Below are 24,969 nucleotides of genomic sequence, written 5' to 3' on the forward strand. Positions count from 1 at the left end.
GGCCGAGCGGTGTGTTTTTTTCCACCAGTTTAGTTTGCAATTCGTGTATCGATATCTAATTCAATATTGATTCGTACAGTGCAGAGATGTATCTGTTCAAATCACACATTACAGTACGATCCGTACGATCTCACCTGTATTCGGGGGTTGATCGTCACACACATACGCACAGAATCCTATCTGTACTGGGACAAAGTGAATGTAGATATCGCCTCCTCGTTAGTATAGTGGTCAGTATCCCCGCCTGTCACGCGGGAGACCGGGGTTCAATTCCCCGACGGGGAGAAACATTTTTTTATTATTATTTTTTAATCATATTTATAACATGATAACTTTACAATAATGTATAGTAAAATGTTACCCGTATTAAAATATATATCTTAATTTAAACATTACAGAACGAACCCTTTCCAGTATTGTCGTAAAGAGAAGACAATACTCAACACGGGGGGGCGACATTTCACGACATTTGTTCGCCGGGTAGATTGCAGCCAAAGTCTGGGCAGCTTTGGTACGGGAGCCGCAGTGGAGCAGACTGAGTGTGAAAGGAGCAAGGCCGGATTAAGTTTAACCGGGGCCCGGGGCTGTTATCGTTTTGGAGGCCCCTCTTTGCATATCCATCTGCTTACCTTTACTATCACCACACTCGATTAACATTAATGTCAAATTAGTCTTAGCTGATCCATATTATACCTGATTCGATGTTTGCATTAGCGCCAGTTTTGAAAATGAACACTGGCCACAGCGTTAGTTACTGGCAGTTTCAAATACAAAATGGGAAATGCAAACTGCAGACTCTTCTGTCGTAATAGCAAGTTATTGGTATTGTACTAAAATAGTGTGTCATCGTTGTTGTTTTGTTTCATATCTCACACTTCCACGGCGCTGCTTCGTCTGACATTTTGATTTTTTTTTTTTAGATATTGTGTTATAAATTATATATATTTTTGGGGGCCTCTCAAGCACTGAGGCCCGGGACTGTTAGCCCCTGCGTTAATGAGGTACCTTTACTAGTGCATGTCAGCCATACGATAAAGATAAATGGAAATCCTATTTCATTCACTGAATCATCTTCAGTAAAAGACACATATATACGTGATATTGTGTTAAACAATAATCATATCTATTCTAAAATCACAAGTATTAAACGTCACTGAAATTGTTTGCGTAATGTGTTTTTCAGTTCAAACGGGGCGGCCTTAGTCTGTGTGGGGCCCTAGACGGGGGCCCAGGCAGTGACGACCCCACCCCAAAAAAAAGATTTCATTCTCGATTAATAGTAGCCTACTCACTTTAAGAAAAGCCTCCAGTAACACTTTAAAAAGACGATGCTGCACTGTCCTGCGCCGTGTCTTGGTTTTCTTCGGTTGAATGTAGAGGGACAGGCTATTGATTAGCCTATCAGACAGCTAACACTTAGATGTTGCATTTAAAAAAAAAAAAAAATCTTTATTTAGCGATGTGTCTAGATACTTTTTATTGCCACTTGACTTGAATTTCTTAATATATATATTTTTATTTTCCTTTTACAATGGCCGGACTCATACTTGCAAGGGGCCGTCAAACTACTGTCGAGACTGTTTCGACTCTGAAGATGTCATACAATTTGTGACGCAGGTGTGGGGCCCTCGGCCGCAGCATTGCCTTGTGTCCAAATGTTGTTGTTTTTTTTTTAGTGACCTTTTTCTTGAAATTTAAATAAAACACCTTCGAAAATGTATATATGTATATTTGTTAACAATTGAGATTTTATAGAGCGTACACCACAGCCATAGCGCTGACGGTCTTTCTCTTCAGCACCCTGCGAATCTCTTCATAGATCAGACCGGAGATTCGCTTCACTCCTTTTATTTTTGCAGTATTTGGTGCATTTGTTTTAAATACTGTATCTGTAATACAATGACAACATATGGTTACTTATTTTCCTGGTATTACAGTTGTATTTATACACTATATATTCGTTATGAAATATACCACCAGTAAAATATTTAACCCTTTAGGGTCCATGCTATTATTGCCTGTTTTGTTTTACTGTTAGAATTACTGTTAGACGCTAACTATAAAAGTTACAGGTACATGTCATACAGCAAATGAATGTGCACACACAGTGAAATAGTCTGAAACTCGCCCTGTTCAATACAGATAACAAAAAAACACAGAAAAAGAGACGCTTAAAAAACATTATTTATTGCTTGTACGATTTCTTTCAGCATCACCACAATTCTGCATTGCTAGTAATGATCTGTTCAGGGATAATGTGATATTTAGTGAGCAAGGGGCCATAGAAGCCTCACCATAAGTCACTATATATTCCTAAACAAATAGGGAAATAGGACTGTGGTGGACAATGGGTGTTTAAAATAATGAATGTGTGTAACGGTTTAACTCAGTTAAATTTCTCCCAAACGAGCTCAAGATCACCAGGAAACAATTGTACAACAAAACATGCAATGCTGTTATACCTCTTATACATTTGATCAAATTTTGCAAATAAAATATGGTACAGAAGTAGAAAAGAAGGTTAATACCAAAATATCATAAATCAGCACATTAATGCCACAAGCAATAATGGTTAGGCAACAGTTCAGTGTAAATGTCAATTACAGGTGAAAACAATACGTGAACTTCTGTCCTGTAAGAGCCAATTATATTCTTAATATAATCATATGAATATGCAAGCAGGATAAGTGAGTAAATAAATTCATATAAATTCGGTGAATTCTAATTGTTAAATATATATATCCTTTAATTAGAATCACGGCACAAAATCATTTTAACACCCATTCACCGGTTCTTTAAGGAAGATAAGATTCAGCACCCCTTATTCAAGTTCATAGATCAATTATTCTAGCTGTCAGCTGTGATTCACTTTCATTGAAGATTAAAACTACTTTCTTTTGTAAGAAAACTAAATATAACACACATTGATCTCTGCAGTGTTGCGTGACAGGAATCTGACAGACAGGCTCTCTAAGTATGAATTAAATGAAGCTTGTATTCATGAAACTATAATATACATCCATGCAAAACATCAGACAAGTCCTTCCCAGGATTTACATTTTAATAACTCAGACAATCAGGGATCAGAAGACAAGATCAGTTTGACAAAGGGATCAAAAAGTCCAATTGCATCTCAGGGTCTTATATACTCTCCGCTGAGTCATCTTGTGATGAAGGTACAGTGCTACTGTTCTTAGTGAAGTGTCTGGATACTGTGTGCTTTTACAACTGGAAAATAAAATCTCTCTTATTGAGCGCAGTGAGTCGACTGCTCCCCTGTGTGAACCCGAAGATGTGACACCAGTTTTTCGGTCCGATTGAATCTCTTCCCACAGTGATCACAGCTATACGGCTTCTCTCCTGTGTGAATTCGCTGATGTACTGTCAGTCCTCCTGAGCGGGCGAAACGCTTCCCACAGAAATCACAGCTATATGGTTTCTCTCCTGTGTGCGTTTGCTGGTGTCTTTTCAGGTCTCCAGACAGAAAGAAACTCTTCCCACAGTAAGCACAATGATACGGTTTCTCGCCCGTGTGAATTCGCTGGTGGGCTTTAAGCTGCGATGCTTGACTGAAACTCTTCTCACACTCAGTGCAGCTATAAGGTTTCTCTTCTGTGTGGGTTTGCTGGTGTCTTTCCAGGTCTGTAGACAGAATGAAACTCTCCCCACAGTCAGAACAAGGATACTGTTTATGTCCCAGGTGAATTAGCTGGTGGGCTTTAAGCTGTGATGCTTGTTTGAAACTCTTCTCACACTCAGTGCAGCTATAAGGTTTCCCTCCTGTGTGAGTTTGCTGATGTAATGTCAGGGTTTCTAACTGAGTGAAACTCTTCTCACACCCACTACAGTGAAACAGTTTCTTTCGATAGTGAATTAGCTGGTGTGTTTTAAGATGGTGTAACTGTTTGAAACTCTTCCCACACTGAGTGCAGGAATACGGCTTCTCTCCTGTGTGAATGCGATGGTGTCTTTTCAGATCTGTAGAAGTATTGAAACTCTTTCCACATTCAGTGCAGCAGTACGGTCTTTCTCCTGTGTGAATTCGGTGGTGTCTTTTCAGCTCTGTTGATGTACAGAGACTCTTCCCACATACAGTACAGAGATGCAGTTTCTCTCCTGTGTGAATTTGCTGTCGTCTTTCAAAGTGGTCAGAACCCCCCTCTTCAATGGGGTCAGATTCAAGTTCAAGAACCTCCTCTTTAATGATGACCGGTTCAATTCCAGGGATCTCTTCATTAATGTGGACAGGATCTAGTGCAGGTTTCTCCTCCTCCCCTTCAATAGATGTCAGCTCTGTAGCCTGCTCTGGACTCCTGCACCATTCCTGGTCAAAGAGCTCCTCTTGAATGGGAACTGATTCTGCCTTCGACCCTTCCTCAGCATGAGGGAGAGCATTTCTCTCTGCAGGACCTGTATCAGAGAGAAGAGTGAAACACTGTAAAATCTACATCATAAACTGTGTTCATTCTAGATTGCACATCCAGTAACCTGTCATAATAATGTGAGGAGTGTTGAATTGGCCCCTCAGATGCTGAGCTGCCACTCTTGCACAAACTATTTTGGTTGTAAAATGAAGAACAATCGTGACACACAGTCATTCCTCATCGGTAGTAAATTGATACTATTTGGGGTACCACTGCACCAGTGGGACGGAATTGTAATTGAAATATATTTTAAGTGGAGGCAATTATATATTGAAGATATTTGGTGTGCAAGTTGCCTTAGTGGTGGGAATAAAATACTGTGGGCCACCACTGCACTTGGAGATGGCTTGATCCACATTCTCTGAATACATTGAAAGAGGAGAAAATAAGCTAGTCAAAGATACCAAGATACTAGCAATTCAGGAGCTGGAGTGGGATAAAAGTATTTTGCTCAAAAGAGCAGCTGTTTAAAGCAGTGCTGTGCAATAGAAACTAAAACAATGATTGGATAAAAGCAGCAAAGTTAAAATAACATGTTTGAAGCTCCAGTGTACTTGTATAATAATATGTTCTACAACAGTCTGGTTTCTGGCCGTATCACAGTACTGAAACTGCTCTGCTCCGGATTGTGAATGATCTCCTGCTCAATGCTGATGCTGGTGCTCCCTCTGTGCTTGTCCTCCTTGAACTAATGGCTGCTTTTGACACCACAGATCATGGAATTCTTCTAGACCGCCTTCAGAAGTATGCTGGGATCTCTGGAACCTGTCTCTCCTGGATGTCCTCTTACCTATCCGGACGCATGCAGTCTGTTTTCTATGCTGGACGCAGTGGTGTTGCAAACCCAGTCACTTGTGGTGTCCCTCAAGAATCTGTTCGTGGGCCTCTTCTCTTCCATATCTACATGCTGCCCTTGGGTTACCTTATCCGCCAACACAGCCTCATGTTTCGACACCCAGCTCTACTTAAAACTCGACCCTGGAAGCCCCTCTGCCATGGTCCGGCTCTCGGCTAGCATTCAAGACATTAAGGCCTGGATGTCTGCCAATTTTCTTCAGCTGAAGACTAGCAAATATGAGCTCCTTCTAGTAGGATCTAAAACTCAAATTAAGAATCTCACTATAGCTGCCCTGAACCTCGGGAACTGTCTTCTGATGCCTTCCCCCCTGCAGTACGAAGCCTTGGTGTGCTTCTGGACAGCAACCTCTCCTTTGATGCCCACATCTCCTCCGTGGTCAAATCTTCCTTCTACCATCTTCAAAACATCTCCAAAGTCCGTCCCTACCTTTCCCTCCCAGATGTGGAGATACTCTGTCATGCATTTGTCTCTTCTCAACTCGACTACTGCAACTCTATATGGTGGTCTCCCGGCACGCACCATAAACCGACTGCAGCTAGTTCAGAATGCCGCTGCATTGAAATATGATCTCCTTACCTTTCAGTGCTCTTCTCCACCCCGCTGTGCTTGTGTGGTCTCTCTGTTCAGAGTCATCACCTCGCATCAGCAGGTCCTGCTCGGAATAGCTTCCATCCTCCTGGATTAAAACCCGGGATCTTTTCAGTGCGGTGTGGACCGGATCCCTGACTGTCTTAACTGGAAGAGTGGAGAAATCCCGCGCCGGCAGCCCGTGAGCAATAATACTGTCGCTCCCGTGGTATTGTGTTTCAGTGTTTGTGAGAGATTGGGTGAAGTTTTTCTCGGCAGTGTTCGTGTATTCTCGTTCGCTTACGGCTTTCAACTCGCTCTCCGCTATTTCCAATCGCAATCTCACGCTTTCAAATTCTTGGTCTCTTTCGTCCAGTCTGAGATTGAAAACTGCACATTTACTGTCCACGAACTTTGCTAACGCAGACATGACGCTCAGCACAGCCGCTTTCACTGCAGGCTCGATAGCAGAGGCGAGTTCTTCCTCAAGGAGAGACGCGGAGGATGCGCAGATATCCATCTCTTCTTTCATTTCACAGACGCGTCTCACTCTCGCCTCTTCCATTAATACAAACACAGCGGCTTTTCTTATGCTCTGGGGAAGACTGTCTATACTGAAAACCTCGCAGTCTGCTGTTATCTTTACAGAACTATCAGCGATCGTCTTGAACACGAATAGTTGTTGATTAAACTGAGCACAGCATGTGAACGAGCTGCGCTCTGAAACTGCGATAGCGTGTCTCCTCTCACCCACAAGGACGATGTACTTCCGTGTATTTATTTCCAGATTATCGAGAGTAGTGAATGTAACATTGTATCAGCCAGTGTGTTAGAGCGGTGGCGCCACCTACCGATCACCTCCCAGAGCTGCCATAGAAAGGGTGTAGGTAGGAGAGTTTACTTCAGTGGTACAGAAATGCGTATTCTATGAAGAAAATAATGTTAAGTATTCCACAATGTCTGGCAGTAGAGATGACTATAATAATTAATAAATAAACATAACTTTTACCTCACTGTTACCATTAGAAACAGAATCAATACTGGGGCGATTATTAACATAGCGTGTGAGACGATCATGTAAGGACATCGGGAAAGGGCTGGTCTGTGTTGTGTTATTTTGTTAATTAGTTGTGTATTTTAATGGTTTATCTTCATTTGCTTTTATAGGTCGTCTGTTTTTCATCTGCCGTTTCTCTCTCCCCGCATCCTTATTTTTCTGTTTCTATCATTTTCCTTCTTATACAATTCTCTGATGCTCGATGCGGTCAGGAGAAAAGACATAACTGGACGTTTCAAATTGGGGGAAAAAATTAAATAAAATAATAATTGGTCACTCTAAAAATAAATAAATACATATGCAAAGAAATACATAAATATGGAAATAAATAAATGTCTAAAATGGGTTTCATAAAACTTTTGCAGGGCTGCGACATAGCGCGCATACTATAGCTTGCTGTGGGACTGTACACTATTGAACGGATTTCTCAAGTAAAACATTCTGATGACAATATGAACTAATTATATATATATATATATATATATATATATATATATATATATATATATATATATATATATATATATATATATAATGGGGTGTATAACTACAGTATACAAAAACATTGGGGTTTTTTTGGGGGGGGGGCGATTAAGGGTTGAAATAATTACAAAACTTTTTTATTATTTAATGGCGTTTAACACAAAATTATATGGGTGAAAACATAACTGAGGCAAGGTTAAGTTGTAAAAACAAACACGGTTTATTTATTAAATACAATCATATACCAAAAGTCCAGATTTATTCAGTATGATAATAACATTATTGGGAAGACTGCATTGCTTTAAACTGGCGGCAATGTCGTGCAGCAATTATTACGCGAATAATAATAATAATAATAATAATAATAATAATAATAATAATAATAATAATAATAATAATAAATGTCTACAATAAATGTTAGAAACGTGATAGAAATAAATAAAATGGACCAAACTCAAGTGACAAATATAGCGACAAGCGTCTCCTTCTCACTAGATAAAATAAACCCTCCAGATCCCCAAATCACGGACACAGAAATCACTTTCCTCAATTTGTCTCAGCTACAGTTCACAACAGCAACAACAAAGCTGTGTGCAGCAGCCACCCCATGTTATTACCTGCCCCACACGTTAAAACAAGGAGGCTAGACGCAGCTTGATTATAACACGCCCCCGAATAAGGATTTTACAACACCTGCATCAGTGATCACCCGCAACTAATCGGTCACTGTGCCTTACAATTGATTACCGAGTTAGTGATTTCACTCATCGCAAAAGAGTGAACGCATGGCCCGGAGTGCATTATGAAACGCACTCAGCGCCGACCTCCGCGTCTTCCGAACCTTCTAGCAAGCTTATCGCAACCGCAGGACATTGTGAAACGGGCCGCCCCGCAGAAGATCGATTCAGAAAGATCTCCCGGCTTGTACGCGTCATGCATTGACAAGATCAAACAGTATCTCACGATGTTCTTTAACCAGGCTTAAAATACAGGATAAAACAAAACACTGTAAATAAATAAAATAAAAATAAAATTAAAATGCAAAACATTTGACACGTTATCTGTGCAGGGGAGGGAACTTCAGAGTGAGGGAAAAAATATCTCTACTTTCCATACCATAGGCTCCAATCAGCTACCGACAAGCTAAAACTCTTAATTCACTCTGGCTCATTGTTTAAACAGGCACACATAGGCCAGCCGAATACTTATCGTCAGGAAAGTCCATGTACAGGCTCGTTTCACTTCCCTCTGTTACTCTCCTTTCCAAACACTACATGTGTCCCCATTCCTGCACAAACAAAACCACACAGACAGAAACCCATAGGATGGCCATTGCAGAGACATGTGCTATTCAGGTGTGCAAAGCTGTCAATTATTCAATTAGTCAAAACCCAATAATGCATAAATACGCATGGATGACGTAGAGGGATTCACCCTCTGTGAGTCTCAACGTTGAAATAAGTGTCCCAGAGCGATTTAACCCCTGAAATACCCCAGTTACTTATTCAATTTATGTCACATTTGCAGGATGCGAATAAGAAGCTGGCAAATAAGAAGCCAACTTCTCAGTGCAGGTGTCTCCCCCTCTCTCTCAGCGTGTGTGTCTCTCCCCTCTCTCAGTTTGTGTGTGTGTGTGTGTCTCTCCGCTTTCTCTCAGTGCGGGTGTCTCCCCCTCTCTCAGTGTGAGGGTCTCTCTCTCACTGCGGGTGTCTCTCCACGCTCCAGTCCGTGTCGCTCAGCACCTGGTAGTTGTATCTCCTGTAGTTCAGCAGGTCTGTTGCTCTGAACTCCTTGTTCGCCTGGTAGAGGCTCCTCCAGTAGGGGGGCAGGGCTGGGAAGTTCCCCAGTGCGGCCAGCTGGTTGTTGTAATCCCATTGCTCTGCGTCCAGCCTCAGGACGTGTCTCAGTGGGACACTGCTGTCCAGCAGCCTCCGGGTCTCAGTGTCCACCTCCTGGTCCATCTCCTCACGCGAGGGCAGCGTGAAGGAGCCATCGAGCACAGAGAGGGCAAACTGGGTCTGAATGAGAGAGAGCGAGAAAGTGCCAATAAAGCCACTGAATGTATATCTCTCTCTCCACAAGCTCCGCCCCCTCTATCACCCCCCCCCCTCACCTGACAGTGGAAGTGGGGGAAGGGGACGGTGTCCCTGCAGAGCCCCATGATGGAGAGGGAGGGGAAGGCTGTGTGCAGCAGGTGCTTGTAGAGGGGGGACACCGTGTGGCTCCCGAGCTGTAGCCTCAGCTCCCCTGGTTCCAGGAAAGGGAAGGTGAAGTTGTATCCAGTGCAGAGTATGAAGACGTCCGGCCGGACGAGGCTCCCATCCCCCAGCTCCAGGGCCCCGTCCCCCAGCACACACTGCACCCCAGGGGCCTCCAGCATCCCCCGGGGCAGAGGGCTGCGTAGGGGGGGCTGGCTGTGGCTCAGGGTCACAGGTCTGGTCACTGCGGAGAGCTCCTGGGCGATGTCCAGCCCAGAGAGACCGGCCCCCAGCAGCAGAACACTCTGTCCAGCAAAGGGCTCCGGACAGCGATAGTCATGGCTGTGCATCAGAGTGCCTACAGGGAGGGAGACACACACACACACACACACACACACGACAAGGCTGAGAGGAGGGGGTCCAGACTGAGAGCACAGCACAGCGTGATAGAGCACAGAGAAGTATGGTAAAGCATTGTAAAGCACAGAGAGGTCTGGTAAAGCATAGGGAAGCATTGTAAAGCACAGAGAGGTCTGGTAAAGCATAGGGAAGCATTGTAAAGCACAGAGAGGTCTGGTAAAGCATAGGGAAGCATTGTAAAGCACAGAGAGGTGTGGTAAAGCATAGGGAAGCATTGTAAAGCACAGAGAGGTCTGGTAAAGAGTATTACAAAAACACGGCAAACCAGGGTAAACTGTGGTATAACCATGGGAAAAGCATGGGGAGTAAACTTCAAAAATAGTGTTGTAAAGTTTTACAAGGGCTGACTCTCATTAAACCCAGGCTCGCTATTCCAATGTCAGCACAACCAGGGAAGCTGGGGAGAAACAACATGTTTAAACAAGACTAAACTGAAGCCAGGTTTTACTTTACCCTTGAAATTCTCCAGGCCAGGAATGGGTGGGATATAAGGGTCAGAGAAGTGCCTGGAAAGAAGCACGAGAAATGAGTCAACGAGGATAAACACACACTGACACACACACTGACACACACACACTGACACACACACAGACACACTGTGATACTGACACACACACTGACACACACACACTGACACACACACACACACACACTGTGATACTGACACACACACTGATACATACACACACACTGACACACACAGACACACTGATACTGACACTCACACACACACACACTGATACACACACACACACAGATACACACACACTGACACACACACAGACACACTGTGATACTGACACTCACACTGACACACACACACACACACTGTGATACTGACACACACACTGATACATACACACACACTGACACACACAGACACACTGATACTGACACTCACACACACACACACTGATACACACACACACACAGATACACACACACTGACACACACACAGACACACTGTGATACTGACACTCACACACACACACTGATACACACACACACAGATACACACACACTGACACACACACAGACACACTGTGATACTGACACACACACACACACACTGATACACACACACACACACACACAGATACACACACACTGACACACACACAGACACACTGTGATACTGACACTCACACACACTGATACACACACACACATTGATACTGACACTCACACACACACACACACACATACACACACACAGACACACTGTGATACTGACACTCACACACACACACACACATACACACACACACTGACACACACACAGACACACTGTGATACTGACACACACACACACTGATACACACACACACATACACACAGATACACACACACTGACACACACTCAGACACACTGTGATACTGACACTCACACACACTGATACACACACTCACACACACTGATACACACACACACACACACACACACACACACTCACCCGTTACACACCATCACTGCATCAAACTGCTCGGTGGTTGTCTCCTTTTTACCAATCATGTCGGAGGTGGTCACGTCCCATTCCAGTCCACGCCACCCCTTCTTTGTGACCACCAGCTTCACAGACTCCACAGAGGTGCCAAACTGCAGGGGAGGGGGATAAGGGGAGAGGGAGAGGAGGAGGGTGAGAGTAGGGAGAGAGGGAGAGGTAGAGAAGGAGTGAGATAAGGGAAGGGGAGGGGAGATGAAGGAGGGAGACGGTTAAACTCTGCCTCATCCAGCCAGGTCACTAGAAGCTCGTCTCTCTGATAGCCCCATGCTGGCCAGACCGGCCAGTCTCACCTGGATGTGTTCTCTCAGTGCAGCCTCACCTGGATGTGTTCTCTCAGTGCAGCCTCACCTGGATGTGTTCTCTCAGTGCAGCCTCACCTGGATGTGCTGTCTCAGTGCCGCCTCACCTGGATGTGTTCTCTCAGTGCAGCCTCACCTGGATGTGTTCTCAGTGCAGCCTCACCTGGATGTGTTCTCAGTGCAGCCTCACCTGGATGTGCTGTCTCAGTGCAGCCTCACCTGGATGTGTTGTCTCAGTGCCGCCTCACCTGGATGTGTTCTCTCAGTGCAGCCTCACCTGGATGTGTTCTCTCAGTGCAGCCTCACCTGGATGTGTTCTCTCAGTGCAGCCTCACCTGGATGTGTTCTCTCAGTGCAGCCTCACCTGGATGTGCTGTCTCAGTGCAGCCTCACCTGGATGTGTTGTCTCAGTGCCGCCTCACCTGGATGTGTTCTCTCAGTGCAGCCTCACCTGGATGTGTTCTCAGTGCAGCCTCACCTGGATGTGTTCTCTCAGTGCAGCCTCACCTGGATGTGCTGTCTCAGTGCAGCCTCACCTGGATGTGTTGTCTCAGTGCCGCCTCACCTGGATGTGTTCTCTCAGTGCAGCCTCACCTGGATGTGCTGTCTCAGTGCAGCCTCACCTGGATGTGTTGTCTCAGTGCCGCCTCACCTGGATGTGTTCTCTCAGTGCAGCCTCACCTGGATGTGTTCTCTCAGTGCAGCCTCACCTGGATGTGTTCTCAGTGCAGCCTCACCTGGATGTGTTCTCTCAGTGCAGCCTCACCTGGATGTGTTCTCTCAGTGCAGCCTCACCTGGATGTGTTCTCTCAGTGCAGCCTCACCTGGATGTGCTGTCTCAGTGCAGCCTCACCTGGATGTGTTGTCTCAGTGCCGCCTCACCTGGATGTGTTCTCTCAGTGCAGCCTCACCTGGATGTGTTCTCAGTGCAGCCTCACCTGGATGTGTTCTCTCAGTGCAGCCTCACCTGGATGTGCTGTCTCAGTGCAGCCTCACCTGGATGTGTTGTCTCAGTGCCGCCTCACCTGGATATGTTCTCTCAGTGCAGCCTCACCTGGATGTGCTGTCTCAGTGCAGCCTCACCTGGATGTGTTGTCTCAGTGCCGCCTCACCTGGATGTGTTCTCAGTGCAGCCTCACCTGGATGTGTTCTCAGTGCAGCCTCACCTGGATGTGTTCTCTCAGTGCAGCCTCACCTGGATATGTTCTCTCAGCCTGTAGTGCTGGCAGTACTGCTCCAGGTAGCGCCGCACCTCCGAGTGATGCATGAACGAGGGGAGCCGCTTCTCAAACGGGAAATCCGGGAATGCCATCACCTCCTTCGGGATGTTGGTTCTGGAAACAGAGTGCAGCGGACAGGTGTGTGTGTGTCTACCTGAGTATCTCATACCTGTGTAGAGGTGTCTCTCTCCCATCCCCTCTCTCTCTCACCTCAGGTCCCGGTACATGCTGCTGTGCACAGTCCTGCCTCTCTGATCCTTGCCGACTCGCTCCTCGTAGACCCAGGTGCCCCCGACCCGCTCGCTCTGCTCAAACACCGTGGGGGGGTAGAAGGAGCCTCCCCGTGCCAGGATGTGTCTCGCGGCACACAGACCTGCCGCCCCGGCACCGATAACCGCCACGTGCAACTTCCCTGAACGCATCCTCCTGAGTGGAGGAGACAGAGGGAGGGAGACAGAGAGGGAGACAGAGTGGGAGACAGAGAGAGGGAGACAGGGAGAGGGAGACAGGGAGAGAGACAGAGAGTGAGACAGAGAGAGGGAGACAGGGAGAAAGACAGAGAGAGGGAAACAGGGAGAGAAAGGTATTTCAAATGTATTTATTTAACCAGGCTAGAAACCTTGAGATATTTTAAAGGGGAACCTGCCAAAACAGACAAGGACACAGACAGAGAGAGAGACAGGCAGACTGAAGGAGTTACTCATCACAAGCCAAATATGGTTCTAGTTAGACTCTAGGACAGAAATGCTGCAGTACTCCCATGTATTTCCCTGTTCATTCTATGCATTTACTAAGCTTGCTATGTTTTAACTGGGCTTTATCACACTTTGCTTTAACTATGGGAAACTTTTATAAGGGTTAGATTACCCTGTTTTTTCAATATGCTTTACCAGACCTCTCTGTGCTTTACAATGCTTCCCTATGCTTTACCAGACCTCTCTGTGCTTTACAATGCTTCCCTATGCTTTACCAGACCTCTCTGTGCTTTACAATGCTTCCCTATGCTTTACCAGACCTCTCTGTGCTTTACAATGCTTCCCTATGCTTTACCATGCTGTCACTGTGCTTTACAATGCTTCCCTATGCTTTCCCTGACCTCTCTGTGCTTTACAATGCTTCCCTATGCTTTACCAGACCCCTCTGTGCTTTACAATGCTCCCCTATGCTTTGCCAGACCTCTCTGTGCTTTACAATGCTTCCCTATGCTTTACCAGACCTCTCTGTGCTTTACAATGCTTCCCTATGCTTTACCAGACCTCTCTGTGCTTTACAATGCTTCCCTATGCTTTGCCAGACCTTTATGTGCTTTACAATGCTTCCCTATGCTTTACCAGACCTCTCTGTGCTTTACAATGCTTCCCTATGCTTTACCAGACCTATCTGTGCTTTACAATGCTTCCCTATGCTTTACCAGACCTCTCTGTGCTTTACAATGCTTCCCTATGCTTTCCCTGACCTCTCTGTGCTTTACAATGCTTCCCTATGCTTTCCCTGACCTCTCTGTGCTTTACAATGCTTCCCTATGCTTTGCCACACCTCTCTGTGCTTTACAATGCTTCCCTATGCTTTACCAGACCTCTCTGTGCTTTACAATGCTTCCCTATGCTTTACCAGACCTCTCTGTGCTTTACAATGCTTCCCTATGCTTTACCAGACCTCTCTGTGTTTTACAATGCTTCCCTATGCTTTACCAGACCTCTCTGTGCTTTACAATGCTTCCCTATGCTTTACCAGACCTCTCTGTGCTTTACAATGCTTCCCTATGCTTTGCCACACCTATCTGTGCTTTACAATGCTTCCCTATGCTTTACCAGACCTCTCTGTGCTTTACAATGCTTCCCTATGCTTTACCAGACCTCTCTGTGCTTTACAATGCTTCCCTATGCTTTACCACACCTCTCTGTGCTTTACAATGCTTCCCTATGCTTTGCCAATCCTCTCTGTTCTTTTCTTAGGAACTGATGAGTTATTTATTTATTTGTAATATGTATTTTTGATATATACATTTATTTTCTGTTGTTGGGGGTAAGGATATATATATGTGTGTGTGTGTGCGTGTGTGCGCGTGTGTGTGTGTGCGCGTGTGTGCGTGTGTGCGCGCGTGTGTGTGTGTGTGCGTGTGTGTGCGCGTGTGTGTGTGTGTGCGTGTGTGTGCGCGTGTGTGTGTGTGTGTGCGTGTGTGCGCGTGTGTGTGTGTGTGCGTGTGTATGTGTGCGCGTGTGTGTGTGCGTGTGTGCGCGTGTGTGTGTGTGTGCGTGTGTGTGTGTGTGCGTGTGTGCGCGTGTGTGTGTGTGCGCGTGTGTGCGTGTGTGTGCGCGTGTGTGTGTGTGTGCGTGTGTGTGCGCGTGTGTGTGTGTGCGTGTGTGCGCGTGTGTGTGCGTGTGTGCGCGTGTGTGTGTGCGCGTGTGTGTGTGTGCGTGTGTGTGTGTGCGCGTGTGTGCGCGTGTGCGTGTGTGTGCGTGTGTGTGTGTGTGCGTGTGTGCGCGTGTGTGTGTGTGCGCGTGTGTGCGTGTGTGTGTGTGTGTGCGTGTGTGCGCGTGTGTGTGTGTGTGCATGTGTGCGCGTGTGTGTGTGTGCGCGTGTGTGTGTGTGCGTGTGTGTGTGTGCGTGTGTGCGCGTGTGCGTGTGTGTGCATGTGTGTGTGTGTGCGTGTGTGCGCGTGTGTGTGTGTGCGTGTGTGCGTGTGTGTGCGCGTGTGTGTGTGTGCGTGTGTGTGCGCGTGTGTGTGTGTGTGTGTGTGCGTGTGTGTGTGTGTGTGTGTGTGCGTGTGTGTGCGTGTGTGTGTGTGTGTGTGTGCGTGTGTGTGTATACACACATACATATTTTTATTAATTACATTATTCTGACACTTAATCGTGTGTTGCAGTCAAACCTCAATTTTCATAATTCTATCGTTCTGTCATATGTAAATAAAATAAATAGGTCACATAGGTACACAAAAAAAGTTGTTTTAAAAAAACAATGATATCAGGACGTTTCGGATTACAAATCTTCATCAACTGGGTGGAAAAGCTAGCGTACACATCACTTGTCCTTTTTCATATCATTGCTATAAATATATAGTAAATATCTGAAGACATGATTACCGTTTTTTTTTCATATCATTGCTATAAATATATAGTAAATATCTGAAGACATGATTACCGTTTCTTTTTCATATCATTGCTATAAATATATAGTAAATATCTGAAGACATGATTACCGTTTCTTTTTCATATCATTGCTATAAATATATAGTATATATCTGAAGACATGATTACCGTTTCTTTTTCATATCATTGCTATAAATATATAGTAAATATCTGAAGACATGATTACCGTTTCTTTTTCATATCATTGCTATAAATATATAGTATATATCTGAAGACATGATTACCGTTTCTTTTTCATATCATTGCTATAAATATATAGTATATATCTGAAGACATGATTACCGTTTCTTTTTCATATCATTGCTATAAATATATAGTATATATCTGAAGACATGATTACCGTTTCTTTTTCCTTAAACGATGGCGGTCGACAACTTTGCAAGTTTACAGTCCTGCTGAGTCCAGCGTTGAGGCAAAAGAAGGGGGGGGGGGGGGGGGGGGGGGGCGACCAGGCGATTATCATTGTCCGGGAGACGGGGGGCGGGGGGTGGGGTTGAGGGGAGGGGTAGCCGGAGCCAGTAGACAGTGGTTTTCAAACTGTGGTACGTGTACCAGTACTGGTACGTGACAGGCTTGCCACCGGTACCCACACGTACTTGTTCTTCATGACGATTTGATTCATTTAAAACAAAACTTCCTCATTCACGCCTTCGTAACGCATCAATCTGTTTGTACCACTGAATCACAGACGTGAAAAATTATGATGCAGGGCTACAGAACAAGAACAGCGAAAAAAAAAATAATACTTGTGTGTTGAACACGTGCCATTAACAAAATACCCTGGAAACTTAATGTAAAGAAAATAATTAATGAAGGTCTGTAATGTAGCAAAACGCTGCAATTATACTGATTTGAAAATAAGCGACGGCATTCTTCAACAACAGACTCCAAGTACAGATTCATGAACCAAGTTTATTGTGTGTCTGTGTGTGTGTCTGTGTGTGCGTGCGTGCGTGTGTGTGTCTATGTGTGTGTGCATGCGTGCGTGCGAAGTGCCATTGGAAACTGAAACCCTTACATAAAGAATTTAAAATGTTGAAACTGAAAACACACAACTTACGAATGAAAACCAGAAACTACGGGACCATATATAGTTGAAGGTCAGTAAAGTAACCAGTGGTTGCAGAAAGTTTGGAGTACATTGTGTCTGATACAGTGCAGTGTGTCAATTTCCTGAGGTCATGAAAAAAATGCCTACAACAATCTACTGGAAAAAAAAAACGTTTTGTTAAAAAGATTAGTAGTTCTTAATTGTAAAACAATTGACATGGATATATAAACTATTGGAATAAATATTGTTACAGCTGACAATTAAGTCAGAGATCATCGAAGCCAAACACTTCTTTTAGATCAAATTCACAGTCCTCAGATTCAGAACAATAAACAGCAGGCCAGGTATTAAACTCATGTTCTGAAATAAATGATATTGCCAGTTTGGTTTTTGCAGTGATAGATAATATAATATTTGAAATGCATTTTAAATAAAACTAAACTTACATCTCTCATTTGCATTATTTTAAGAGATATTGCTTTTATCACAATGACAATATAACTTGTTGGAACTGGCTTACATAAAAGTTACATAAAAGTACAAGTCACTAAAATAGGTTTCTTAAAACTGTTTTGTTCAGGTACTACTCTGAAGAAATTTCCAAATACTCCAAGAAATTCCAATAGGAGCCACCATCAATAACAAAATAAGTGAGATTCGACACAAATTGAAGGCCAAGGCTGGTGTAGATGAAGAAGCAAATCACTAAGGAATTCTAGAAAATATGCACATTTAAAATGAATCTATTTGTGCTGTTATCCAAGGATCTGTGTGTTCACATAGCTTTGCTTTAGCACAGCTTGTTCTGCTGTTCTGTAATTTGTATTCAGTTTTCATATTTCCTTGGGGATGTTTACTCTTTCTGTGTTCACAGTTTGTAGACACGTTTGTATGCAATCTCACGGTGATTACTGTAATGGTACAGTTAAAATTGGACTTATTTTTACAGAGAAAAATGGTTTAACCCATTACAACGATTATTTTCAAAAGGGACCAAATAAGAACCAGGTCACAAAGTGATTTCTAAAAGCTGGTTTGGGTCATTAAACAGGGCTTTCAAAGGGTTTGATGAAACAAGTCGTGTCTTCACTTGTTGACCCTTTCAAAATATAAATCAAGAGATGCGATCACATTAATAAGGCATTAAAAATTATTAGTTATGTTGTTCTTATTTTGCTCCTTATTTCAAGACAGGCTACTTTGGAGCATTTTCAACTGGCATCTAATTATTTTAAATGTTGTCTTTGTTTTATTGATATGTTTTGTTTCTCTTTATATTTTCATGACTATATTGCTATGATAAATTATTCTAATTCTGTTAACTGCAAAAAGTCTAAATGTAACTTAACAGCAGGCTGTTTGGTACTTAATGGGTTAAATAAAGTATTAGGCCCAATTCAAAAAATAAATAAAAATGCAATTGATGGTGATATTTTTACGTGATGGTGCACCCGATACGCACGCCAGCGTCAGTGACACACTGTCGCTGGAGGTGAAAAGCGCTCAGTGCCTTCTGGCGCTGGTGTATAACCCCTGTAACATGTTAAACCAGCTCTCAGTGTGTAACACCTGTAACACGTTAAACCAGCGCTCAGTGTGTAACACCTGTAACACGTTAAACCAGCGCTCAGTGTGTAACACCTGTAACACGTTAAACCAGCGCTCAGTGTGTCACACCTGTAACACGTTAAACCAGCGCTCAGTGTGTAACCCCTGTAACATGTTAAACCAGCGCTCAGTGTGTAACACCTGTAACATGTTAAACCAGCGCTCAGTGTGTAACACCTGTAACATGTTAAACCAGCGCTCAGTGTGTAACACCTGTAACATGTTAAACCAGCGCTCAGTGTGTAACACCTGTAACATGTTAAACCAGCGCTCAGTGTGTAACACCTGTAACATGTTAAACCAGCACCCAGTGCCGCACCGCCGCGGACCAGCAGACCATTGCAAGCTAGCAAGCCAATATAGAAAGTGTCACATTACAAGTGCTCATGTGGTGTTTTAGCTTGCTGAAATCATCGTCTTTCACCCGATAGGCATGATCGGGTGATTTATTTTATAATAATAATAATAAAAATAATAATAATAATAATAATAATACACAACCTTCATACAACTTATTAACTTCAAGAAAAAAAGTATTATATCTTGACATTATTATTATTATTATTATTATTATTATAATTATTATTATTATTAATAATAATAATAATAATAATAATAATAATAATAATAATAATAATAATAATAATAATAATAATAATAATAATAACAATAATAATAATAATAATAATAATAATAATGATGATGATCTTATGCATAACACCTCATTATTCTAGACCAGGCACCGCTATATTCAAACTGTTTCATTCAAGGGGGTCTTAAGGCTCTTGCATTATTTGCTTATCTGTATGGGTTATACACACATCTATATAGGAGCAGAACAGTTCAATGTTGTACACGGTAAGTCCGGAAGCGGTGCTCAAGGAATGAGGAGTGGACGCTCCCGTCGATCCCGCAGCGCTACACCCCTGTGTCACACAAATAATTAAAAAAAAAACCGAAACGGACTGTCTTATTTTAATGAGGTGCTCGAAACTGTGTTCAAAATGTAGTGACAGCTTGGATCCGGTCATCCACATTGTGAGTTTCCGACTTGTGATACTTGAGTCGCTATCAAGTGTAATTTTAAGCAAAGAGCGGGATGGTAAAGCACAGGGAAGCATTATAAAGCACAGTGAAAGCATGGTAAAGGGAAACCATAGGCTGGTAAAACATATTTAAATACTGTAAAAGAAGTGCTCCAGGTGAGGCTCGAACTCACAACCTCGGCATCGCTCCGCATCGCACTGCTGTATAAGTACCGCGCGCTAACCGATTGCGCCACTGGAGCTGCGAGCATCTCCGAGAATAACCGAGAATCGCCCCCTCGCCATTCCATAGCATTGTTTCGTCACTCGGGCGTCGTTCTCTCGTTACCTCATCTGGTCACTCAAACGCTGCGGCAGCGTACAGACCCAGCCGAGGGAATCAAATCAATCATATATCTCGGGCAGGGGTAGCCCGGACTGTGTCACTGTGTCACGTCTTAGTTCCACGCAACCGTTCCTAAACGGGTTAAGCAATTATAACCTCCATCCAGACCATGTTCATTATTTTATTTTACCTGTTAAACCTGGAGCGGAAGTGGGATGGCCTGTGATTGGTCACCGCTGGATAACAGGACACGTTAAACATGAGATGTGTTTCATTATCTAATTTTCTCCTAATTCTTAATAAACCCGGTCTGCGGGTGTCAAATACCCGGCCAGTTTGACTCGTACTCGATTGGAAAAACCAGTCCCTACCTGGCGCCGTGGCTTAGATGGTTAAAGCGCCTGTCTAGTAAACAGGAGATCCTGGGTTCGAATCCCAGCGGGGCCTCGTTTTGTTTTGAAAATTAAAAAAAATATGATTACATTTTAATACAAATAAGGACTTAGATTCCGAAACGTCCTGATATCGTTGTTTTTTTAATCAATTTAATTTATCACAACAGCTTCCCTTTTTAAAATGATATATATTTATTTATAAACTATTTAAATAATTAGCTATAATGTTTCAGCTTCTATTGGCCTGGGATGGGATGTCTGCGTGGTTCAGTTTCGCGTGGGCGCTGCTACACACGACCCACCCACACTCACCCACTAAACACTCAAAACAACAGAAGATATTCTAACTTTATTTTAAGATGACGAACAAGACAGTAATCAATGGAGTAACAATATCTGGACATTAATAAATCAATCATGTAACAAGATTAATCAATTTGATTAATTACTCGATTTAATTATTATTGAAACAGATGAATAGCTTCAAATTAGTCACATAACGCATTGATCACAGGCATCAATTGAATTTTTAAATGAATGTTATCAAAACAAAAGTTAGTATGAAAACGTTTCTATAAAAAATATTTACAAAAATAAAAACACACACACACGTGTGCCTCTCAAAACCTAGCCCACAGTACAAATGCACACTTAACAAATTAATATCCCAAAAGCAGGTCATTTATTTGAACTGGATTTTCCCATCCGTTAGTTAAGGCGGAATTTCGTGAGACGGACACACTCAGACACGTTCAGCTTGTTTGATGTGGAAACGGAACAGGTTTCAGCCTTTTCGTGAAATCATTTAGTTCCATCATATCTGTTCTAGCATCACGGCTGACAGTGATTTGGGGACGCTGTTTGTAAATTGTGCTGGTTTTTATTCAGACAGAAAGTTCCGAGCAGTAAACTACTGTGTTTTAAATCTGTAGATTGCCTTTTGTTTATCCCTTCGCCGCCTTGTGTGCATTGCACTTAGGCAAAAAAAAGAAAAACTCCTTAGACAAATACAGCTGAAAAAAATATATTCCAAAGCGGTTAACTTTCGTGTTTACTGTTCACGTGACAACGATGATTAAATCAGTCTATCAGCGTGTCTGTACTGGCTTTTACTGTACAGTAGCAGGTGGGACACAGGCAAATGTTTTGCAAATCTTGAAATGTGACTTAAAGGAAATACGATCGATCGCTATAGCTTCAGAATCGCACATTAAACAAAAGGCTGCTACAGAGGCTGCTGAACAGAACGGAAAACAAACAACAGCTTTCAGAAAACAAACTGGAAAGCCAGCGCAGACAAAAAAAAAAAAAAAAGTACCGGTTTAGTGTTATTTTCAGGTAGGTTACGACTTAAAAAGTGGTTGCTAATTAGCTTTGCTTTAGCACAGCTTGTTCTGCTGTTCTGTAATTTGTATTCAGTTTTCATATTTCCTTGGGGATGTTTACTCTTTCTGTGTTCACAGTTTGTAGACACGTTTGTATGCAATCTCACTGTGATTACTGTAATGGTACAGTTAAAATTGGACTTATTTTTACAGAGAAAAATGGTTGAACCCATTACAACGATTATTTTCAAAAGGGACGAAATAAGAACCAGGTCACAAAGTGATTTCTAAAAGCTGGTTTGGGTCATTAAACAGGGCTTTCAAAGGGTTTGATGAAACAAGTCGTGTCTTCACTTGTTGACCCTTTAAAAATATAAATCAAGAGATGCGATCACATTAATAAGGCATTAAAAATTATTAGTTATGTTGTTCTTATTTTGCTCCTTATTTCAAGACAGGCTACTTTGGAGCATTTTCAACTGGCATCTAATTATTTTAAATGTTGTCTTTGTTTTATTGATATGTTTTGTTTCTCTTTATATTTTCATAACTATATTGCTATGATAAATTATTCTAATTCTGTTAACTGCAAAAAGTCTAAATGTAACTTAAAAGCAGGCTGTTTGGTACTTAATGGGTTAAATAAAGTATTAGGCCCAATTCAAAAAATAAATAAAAATGCAATTGATGGTGATATTTTTACGTGATGGTGCACCCGATACGCACGCCAGCGTCAGTGACACACTGTCGCTGGAGGTGAAAAGCGCTCAGTGCCTTCTGGCGCTGGTGTATAACCCCTGTAACATGTTAAACCAGCTCTCAGTGTGTAACACCTGTAACACGTTAAACCAGCGCTCAGTGTGTAACACCTGTAACACGTTAAACCAGCGCTCAGTGTGTAACACCTGTAACACGTTAAACCAGCGCTCAGTGTGTAACACCTGTAACATGTTAAACCAGCACTCAGTGTGTAACACCTGTAACATGTTAAACCAGCGCTCAGTGTGTAACACCTGTAACATGTTAAACCAGCGCTCAGTGTGTAACACCTGTAACATGTTAAACCAGCGCTCAGTGTGTAACACCTGTAACATGTTAAACCAGCGCTCAGTGTGTAACACCTGTAACATGTTAAACCAGCGCTCAGTGTGTAACACCTGTAACATGTTAAACCAGCGCTCAGTGTGTAACACCTGTAACATGTTAAACCAGCGCCCAGTGCCGCACCGCCGCGGACCAGCAGACCATTGCAAGCTAGCAAGCCAATATAGAAAGTGTCACATTACAAGTGCTCATGTGGTGTTTTAGCTTGCTGAAATCATCGTCTTTCACCCGATAGGCATGATCGGGTGATTTATTTTATAATAATAATAATAAAAATAATAATAATAATAATAATAATACACAACCTTCATACAACTTATTAACTTCAAGAAAAAAAGTATTATATCTTGACATTATTATTATTATTATTATTATTATAATTATTATTATTATTAATAATAATAATAATAATAATAATAATAATAATAATAATAATAATAATAATAATAACAATAATAATAATAATAATAATAATAATAATGATGATGATCTTACGCATAACACCTCATTATTCTAGACCAGGCACCGCTATATTCAAACTGTTTCATTCAAGGGGGTCTTAAGGCTCTTGCATTATTTGCTTATCTGTATGGGTTATACACACATCTATATAGGAGCAGAACAGTTCAATGTTGTACACGGTAAGTCCGGAAGCGGTGCTCAAGGAATGAGGAGTGGACGCTCCCGTCGATCCCGCAGCGCTACACCCCTGTGTCACACAAATAATTTAAAAAAAAAAACGAAACGGACTGTCTTATTTTAATGAGGTGCTCGAAACTGGGTTTAAAATGTAGTGACAGCTTGGATCCGGTCATCCACATTATGAGTTTCCGACTTGTGATACTTGAGTCGCTATCAAGTGTAATTTTAAGCAAAGAGCGGGATGGTAAAGCACAGGGAAGCATTATAAAGCACAGTGAAAGCATGGTAAAGGGAAACCATAGGCTGGTAAACATATTTAAATACTGTAAAACACGTGCTCCAGGTGAGGCTCGAACTCACAACCTCGGCATCGCTCCGCATCGCACTGCTGTATAAGTACCGCGCGCTAACCGATTGCGCCACTGGAGCTGCGAGCATCTCCGAGAATAACCGAGAATCGCCCCCTCGCCATTCCATAGCATTGTTTCGTCACTCGGGCGTCGTTCTCTCGTTACCTCATCTGGTCACTCAAACGCTGCGGCAGCGTACAGACCCAGCCGAGGGAATCAAATCAATCATATATCTCGGGCAGGGGTAGCCCGGACTGTGTCACTGTGTCACGTCTTAGTTCCACGCAACCGTTCCTAAACGGGTTAAGCAATTATAACCTCCATCCAGACCATGTTCATTATTTTATTTTACCTGTTAAACCTGGAGCGGAAGTGGGATGGCCTGTGATTGGTCACCGCTGGATAACAGGACACGTTAAACATGAGATGTGTTTCATTATCTAATTTTCTCCTAATTCTTAATAAACCCGGTCTGCGGGTGTCAAATACCCGGCCAGTTTGACTCGTACTCGATTGGAAAAACCAGTCCCTACCTGGCGCCGTGGCTTAGATGGTTAAAGCGCCTGTCTAGTAAACAGGAGATCCTGGGTTCGAATCCCAGCGGGGCCTCGTTTTGTTTTGAAAATTAAAAAAAATATGATTACATTTTAATACAAATAAGGACTTAGATTCCGAAACGTCCTGATATCGTTGTTTTTTTAATCAATTTAATTTATCACAACAGCTTCCCTTTTTAAAATGATATATATTTATTTATAAACTATTTAAATAATTAGCTATAATGTTTCAGCTTCTATTGGCCTGGGATGGGATGTCTGCGTGGTTCAGTTTCGCGTGGGCGCTGCTACACACGACCCACCCACACTCACCCACTAAACACTCAAAACAACAGAAGATATTCTAACTTTATTTTAAGATGACGAACAAGACAGTAATCA

At 42.8% G+C, this 24,969-nt stretch overlaps 2 protein-coding genes and 5 non-coding genes across 7 annotated transcripts; 3 read left to right on the forward strand and 4 right to left on the reverse strand.

Moving 5' to 3' along the window:
• Positions 1-213: 213 nt before the first annotated feature.
• trnad-guc (transfer RNA aspartic acid (anticodon GUC)) lies at positions 214-285 on the forward strand. Its single transcript has one exon. It is a non-coding gene; the product is annotated as a tRNA-Asp (tRNA).
• Positions 286-2,166: 1,881 nt separating this feature from the next.
• LOC117398860 (gastrula zinc finger protein XlCGF57.1-like) lies at positions 2,167-6,611 on the reverse strand. Its single transcript, XM_033997952.3, has 2 exons — positions 5,860-6,611; positions 2,167-4,410 (listed from the first exon to the last, which is right to left on the reverse strand). Exons 1-2 carry the CDS (start codon positions 6,413-6,415, stop codon positions 3,248-3,250), a joined length of 1,719 nt encoding a protein of 572 aa, XP_033853843.3. The 5' UTR covers positions 6,416-6,611; the 3' UTR covers positions 2,167-3,247.
• Positions 6,612-7,586: 975 nt separating this feature from the next.
• Positions 7,587-16,614, reverse strand: LOC117398975 (uncharacterized). The gene is made up of 7 exons (XM_059012415.1): positions 16,526-16,614; positions 13,244-13,459; positions 13,009-13,147; positions 11,464-11,606; positions 10,462-10,514; positions 9,504-9,946; positions 7,587-9,408 (listed from the first exon to the last, which is right to left on the reverse strand). The coding sequence occupies exons 2-7, from the start codon at positions 13,453-13,455 to the stop codon at positions 9,088-9,090; spliced, it is 1,311 nt and encodes a 436-aa protein (XP_058868398.1). The 5' UTR covers positions 13,456-13,459; positions 16,526-16,614; the 3' UTR covers positions 7,587-9,087.
• A 3,424-nt stretch (positions 16,615-20,038) lies between these two features.
• Positions 20,039-20,132, reverse strand: trnai-uau (transfer RNA isoleucine (anticodon UAU)). Its single transcript has 2 exons — positions 20,095-20,132; positions 20,039-20,074 (listed from the first exon to the last, which is right to left on the reverse strand). It is a non-coding gene; the product is annotated as a tRNA-Ile (tRNA).
• A 456-nt stretch (positions 20,133-20,588) lies between these two features.
• trnat-agu (transfer RNA threonine (anticodon AGU)) lies at positions 20,589-20,662 on the forward strand. The gene has a single exon. It is a non-coding gene; the product is annotated as a tRNA-Thr (tRNA).
• A 3,354-nt stretch (positions 20,663-24,016) lies between these two features.
• On the reverse strand, positions 24,017-24,110 carry trnai-uau (transfer RNA isoleucine (anticodon UAU)). The gene is made up of 2 exons: positions 24,073-24,110; positions 24,017-24,052 (listed from the first exon to the last, which is right to left on the reverse strand). It is a non-coding gene; the product is annotated as a tRNA-Ile (tRNA).
• Positions 24,111-24,566: 456 nt separating this feature from the next.
• On the forward strand, positions 24,567-24,640 carry trnat-agu (transfer RNA threonine (anticodon AGU)). The gene has a single exon. It is a non-coding gene; the product is annotated as a tRNA-Thr (tRNA).
• The last annotated feature ends 329 nt before the right edge of the window (positions 24,641-24,969 follow it).

This window comes from Acipenser ruthenus, chromosome 44, assembly GCF_902713425.1.
Source record: "Acipenser ruthenus chromosome 44, fAciRut3.2 maternal haplotype, whole genome shotgun sequence".
Taxonomy (NCBI): domain Eukaryota; kingdom Metazoa; phylum Chordata; class Actinopteri; order Acipenseriformes; family Acipenseridae; genus Acipenser; species Acipenser ruthenus.

Excerpts from the sequence above, each read along its gene's own strand:
- LOC117398860 (XM_033997952.3), bottom strand. The coding sequence starts at position 6,415 with ATGGAAGAGGCGAGAGTGAGACGCGTCTGTGAAATGAAAGAAGAGATG. Across the intron at positions 4,411-5,859 it reads GTGGAGAAGAGCACTGAAAG|GTCCTGCAGAGAGAAATGCT; the intron begins GTAAGGAGATCA and ends TCTCTGATACAG.
- LOC117398975 (XM_059012415.1), bottom strand. The coding sequence starts at position 13,455 with ATGCGTTCAGGGAAGTTGCACGTGGCGGTTATCGGTGCCGGGGCGGCA. Across the intron at positions 10,515-11,463 it reads GCAGTGATGGTGTGTAACGG|GCACTTCTCTGACCCTTATA; the intron begins GTGAGTGTGTGT and ends GCTTCTTTCCAG. Across the intron at positions 9,947-10,461 it reads TGGCCTGGAGAATTTCAAGG|GCACTCTGATGCACAGCCAT; the intron begins GTAAAGTAAAAC and ends CCCTCCCTGTAG.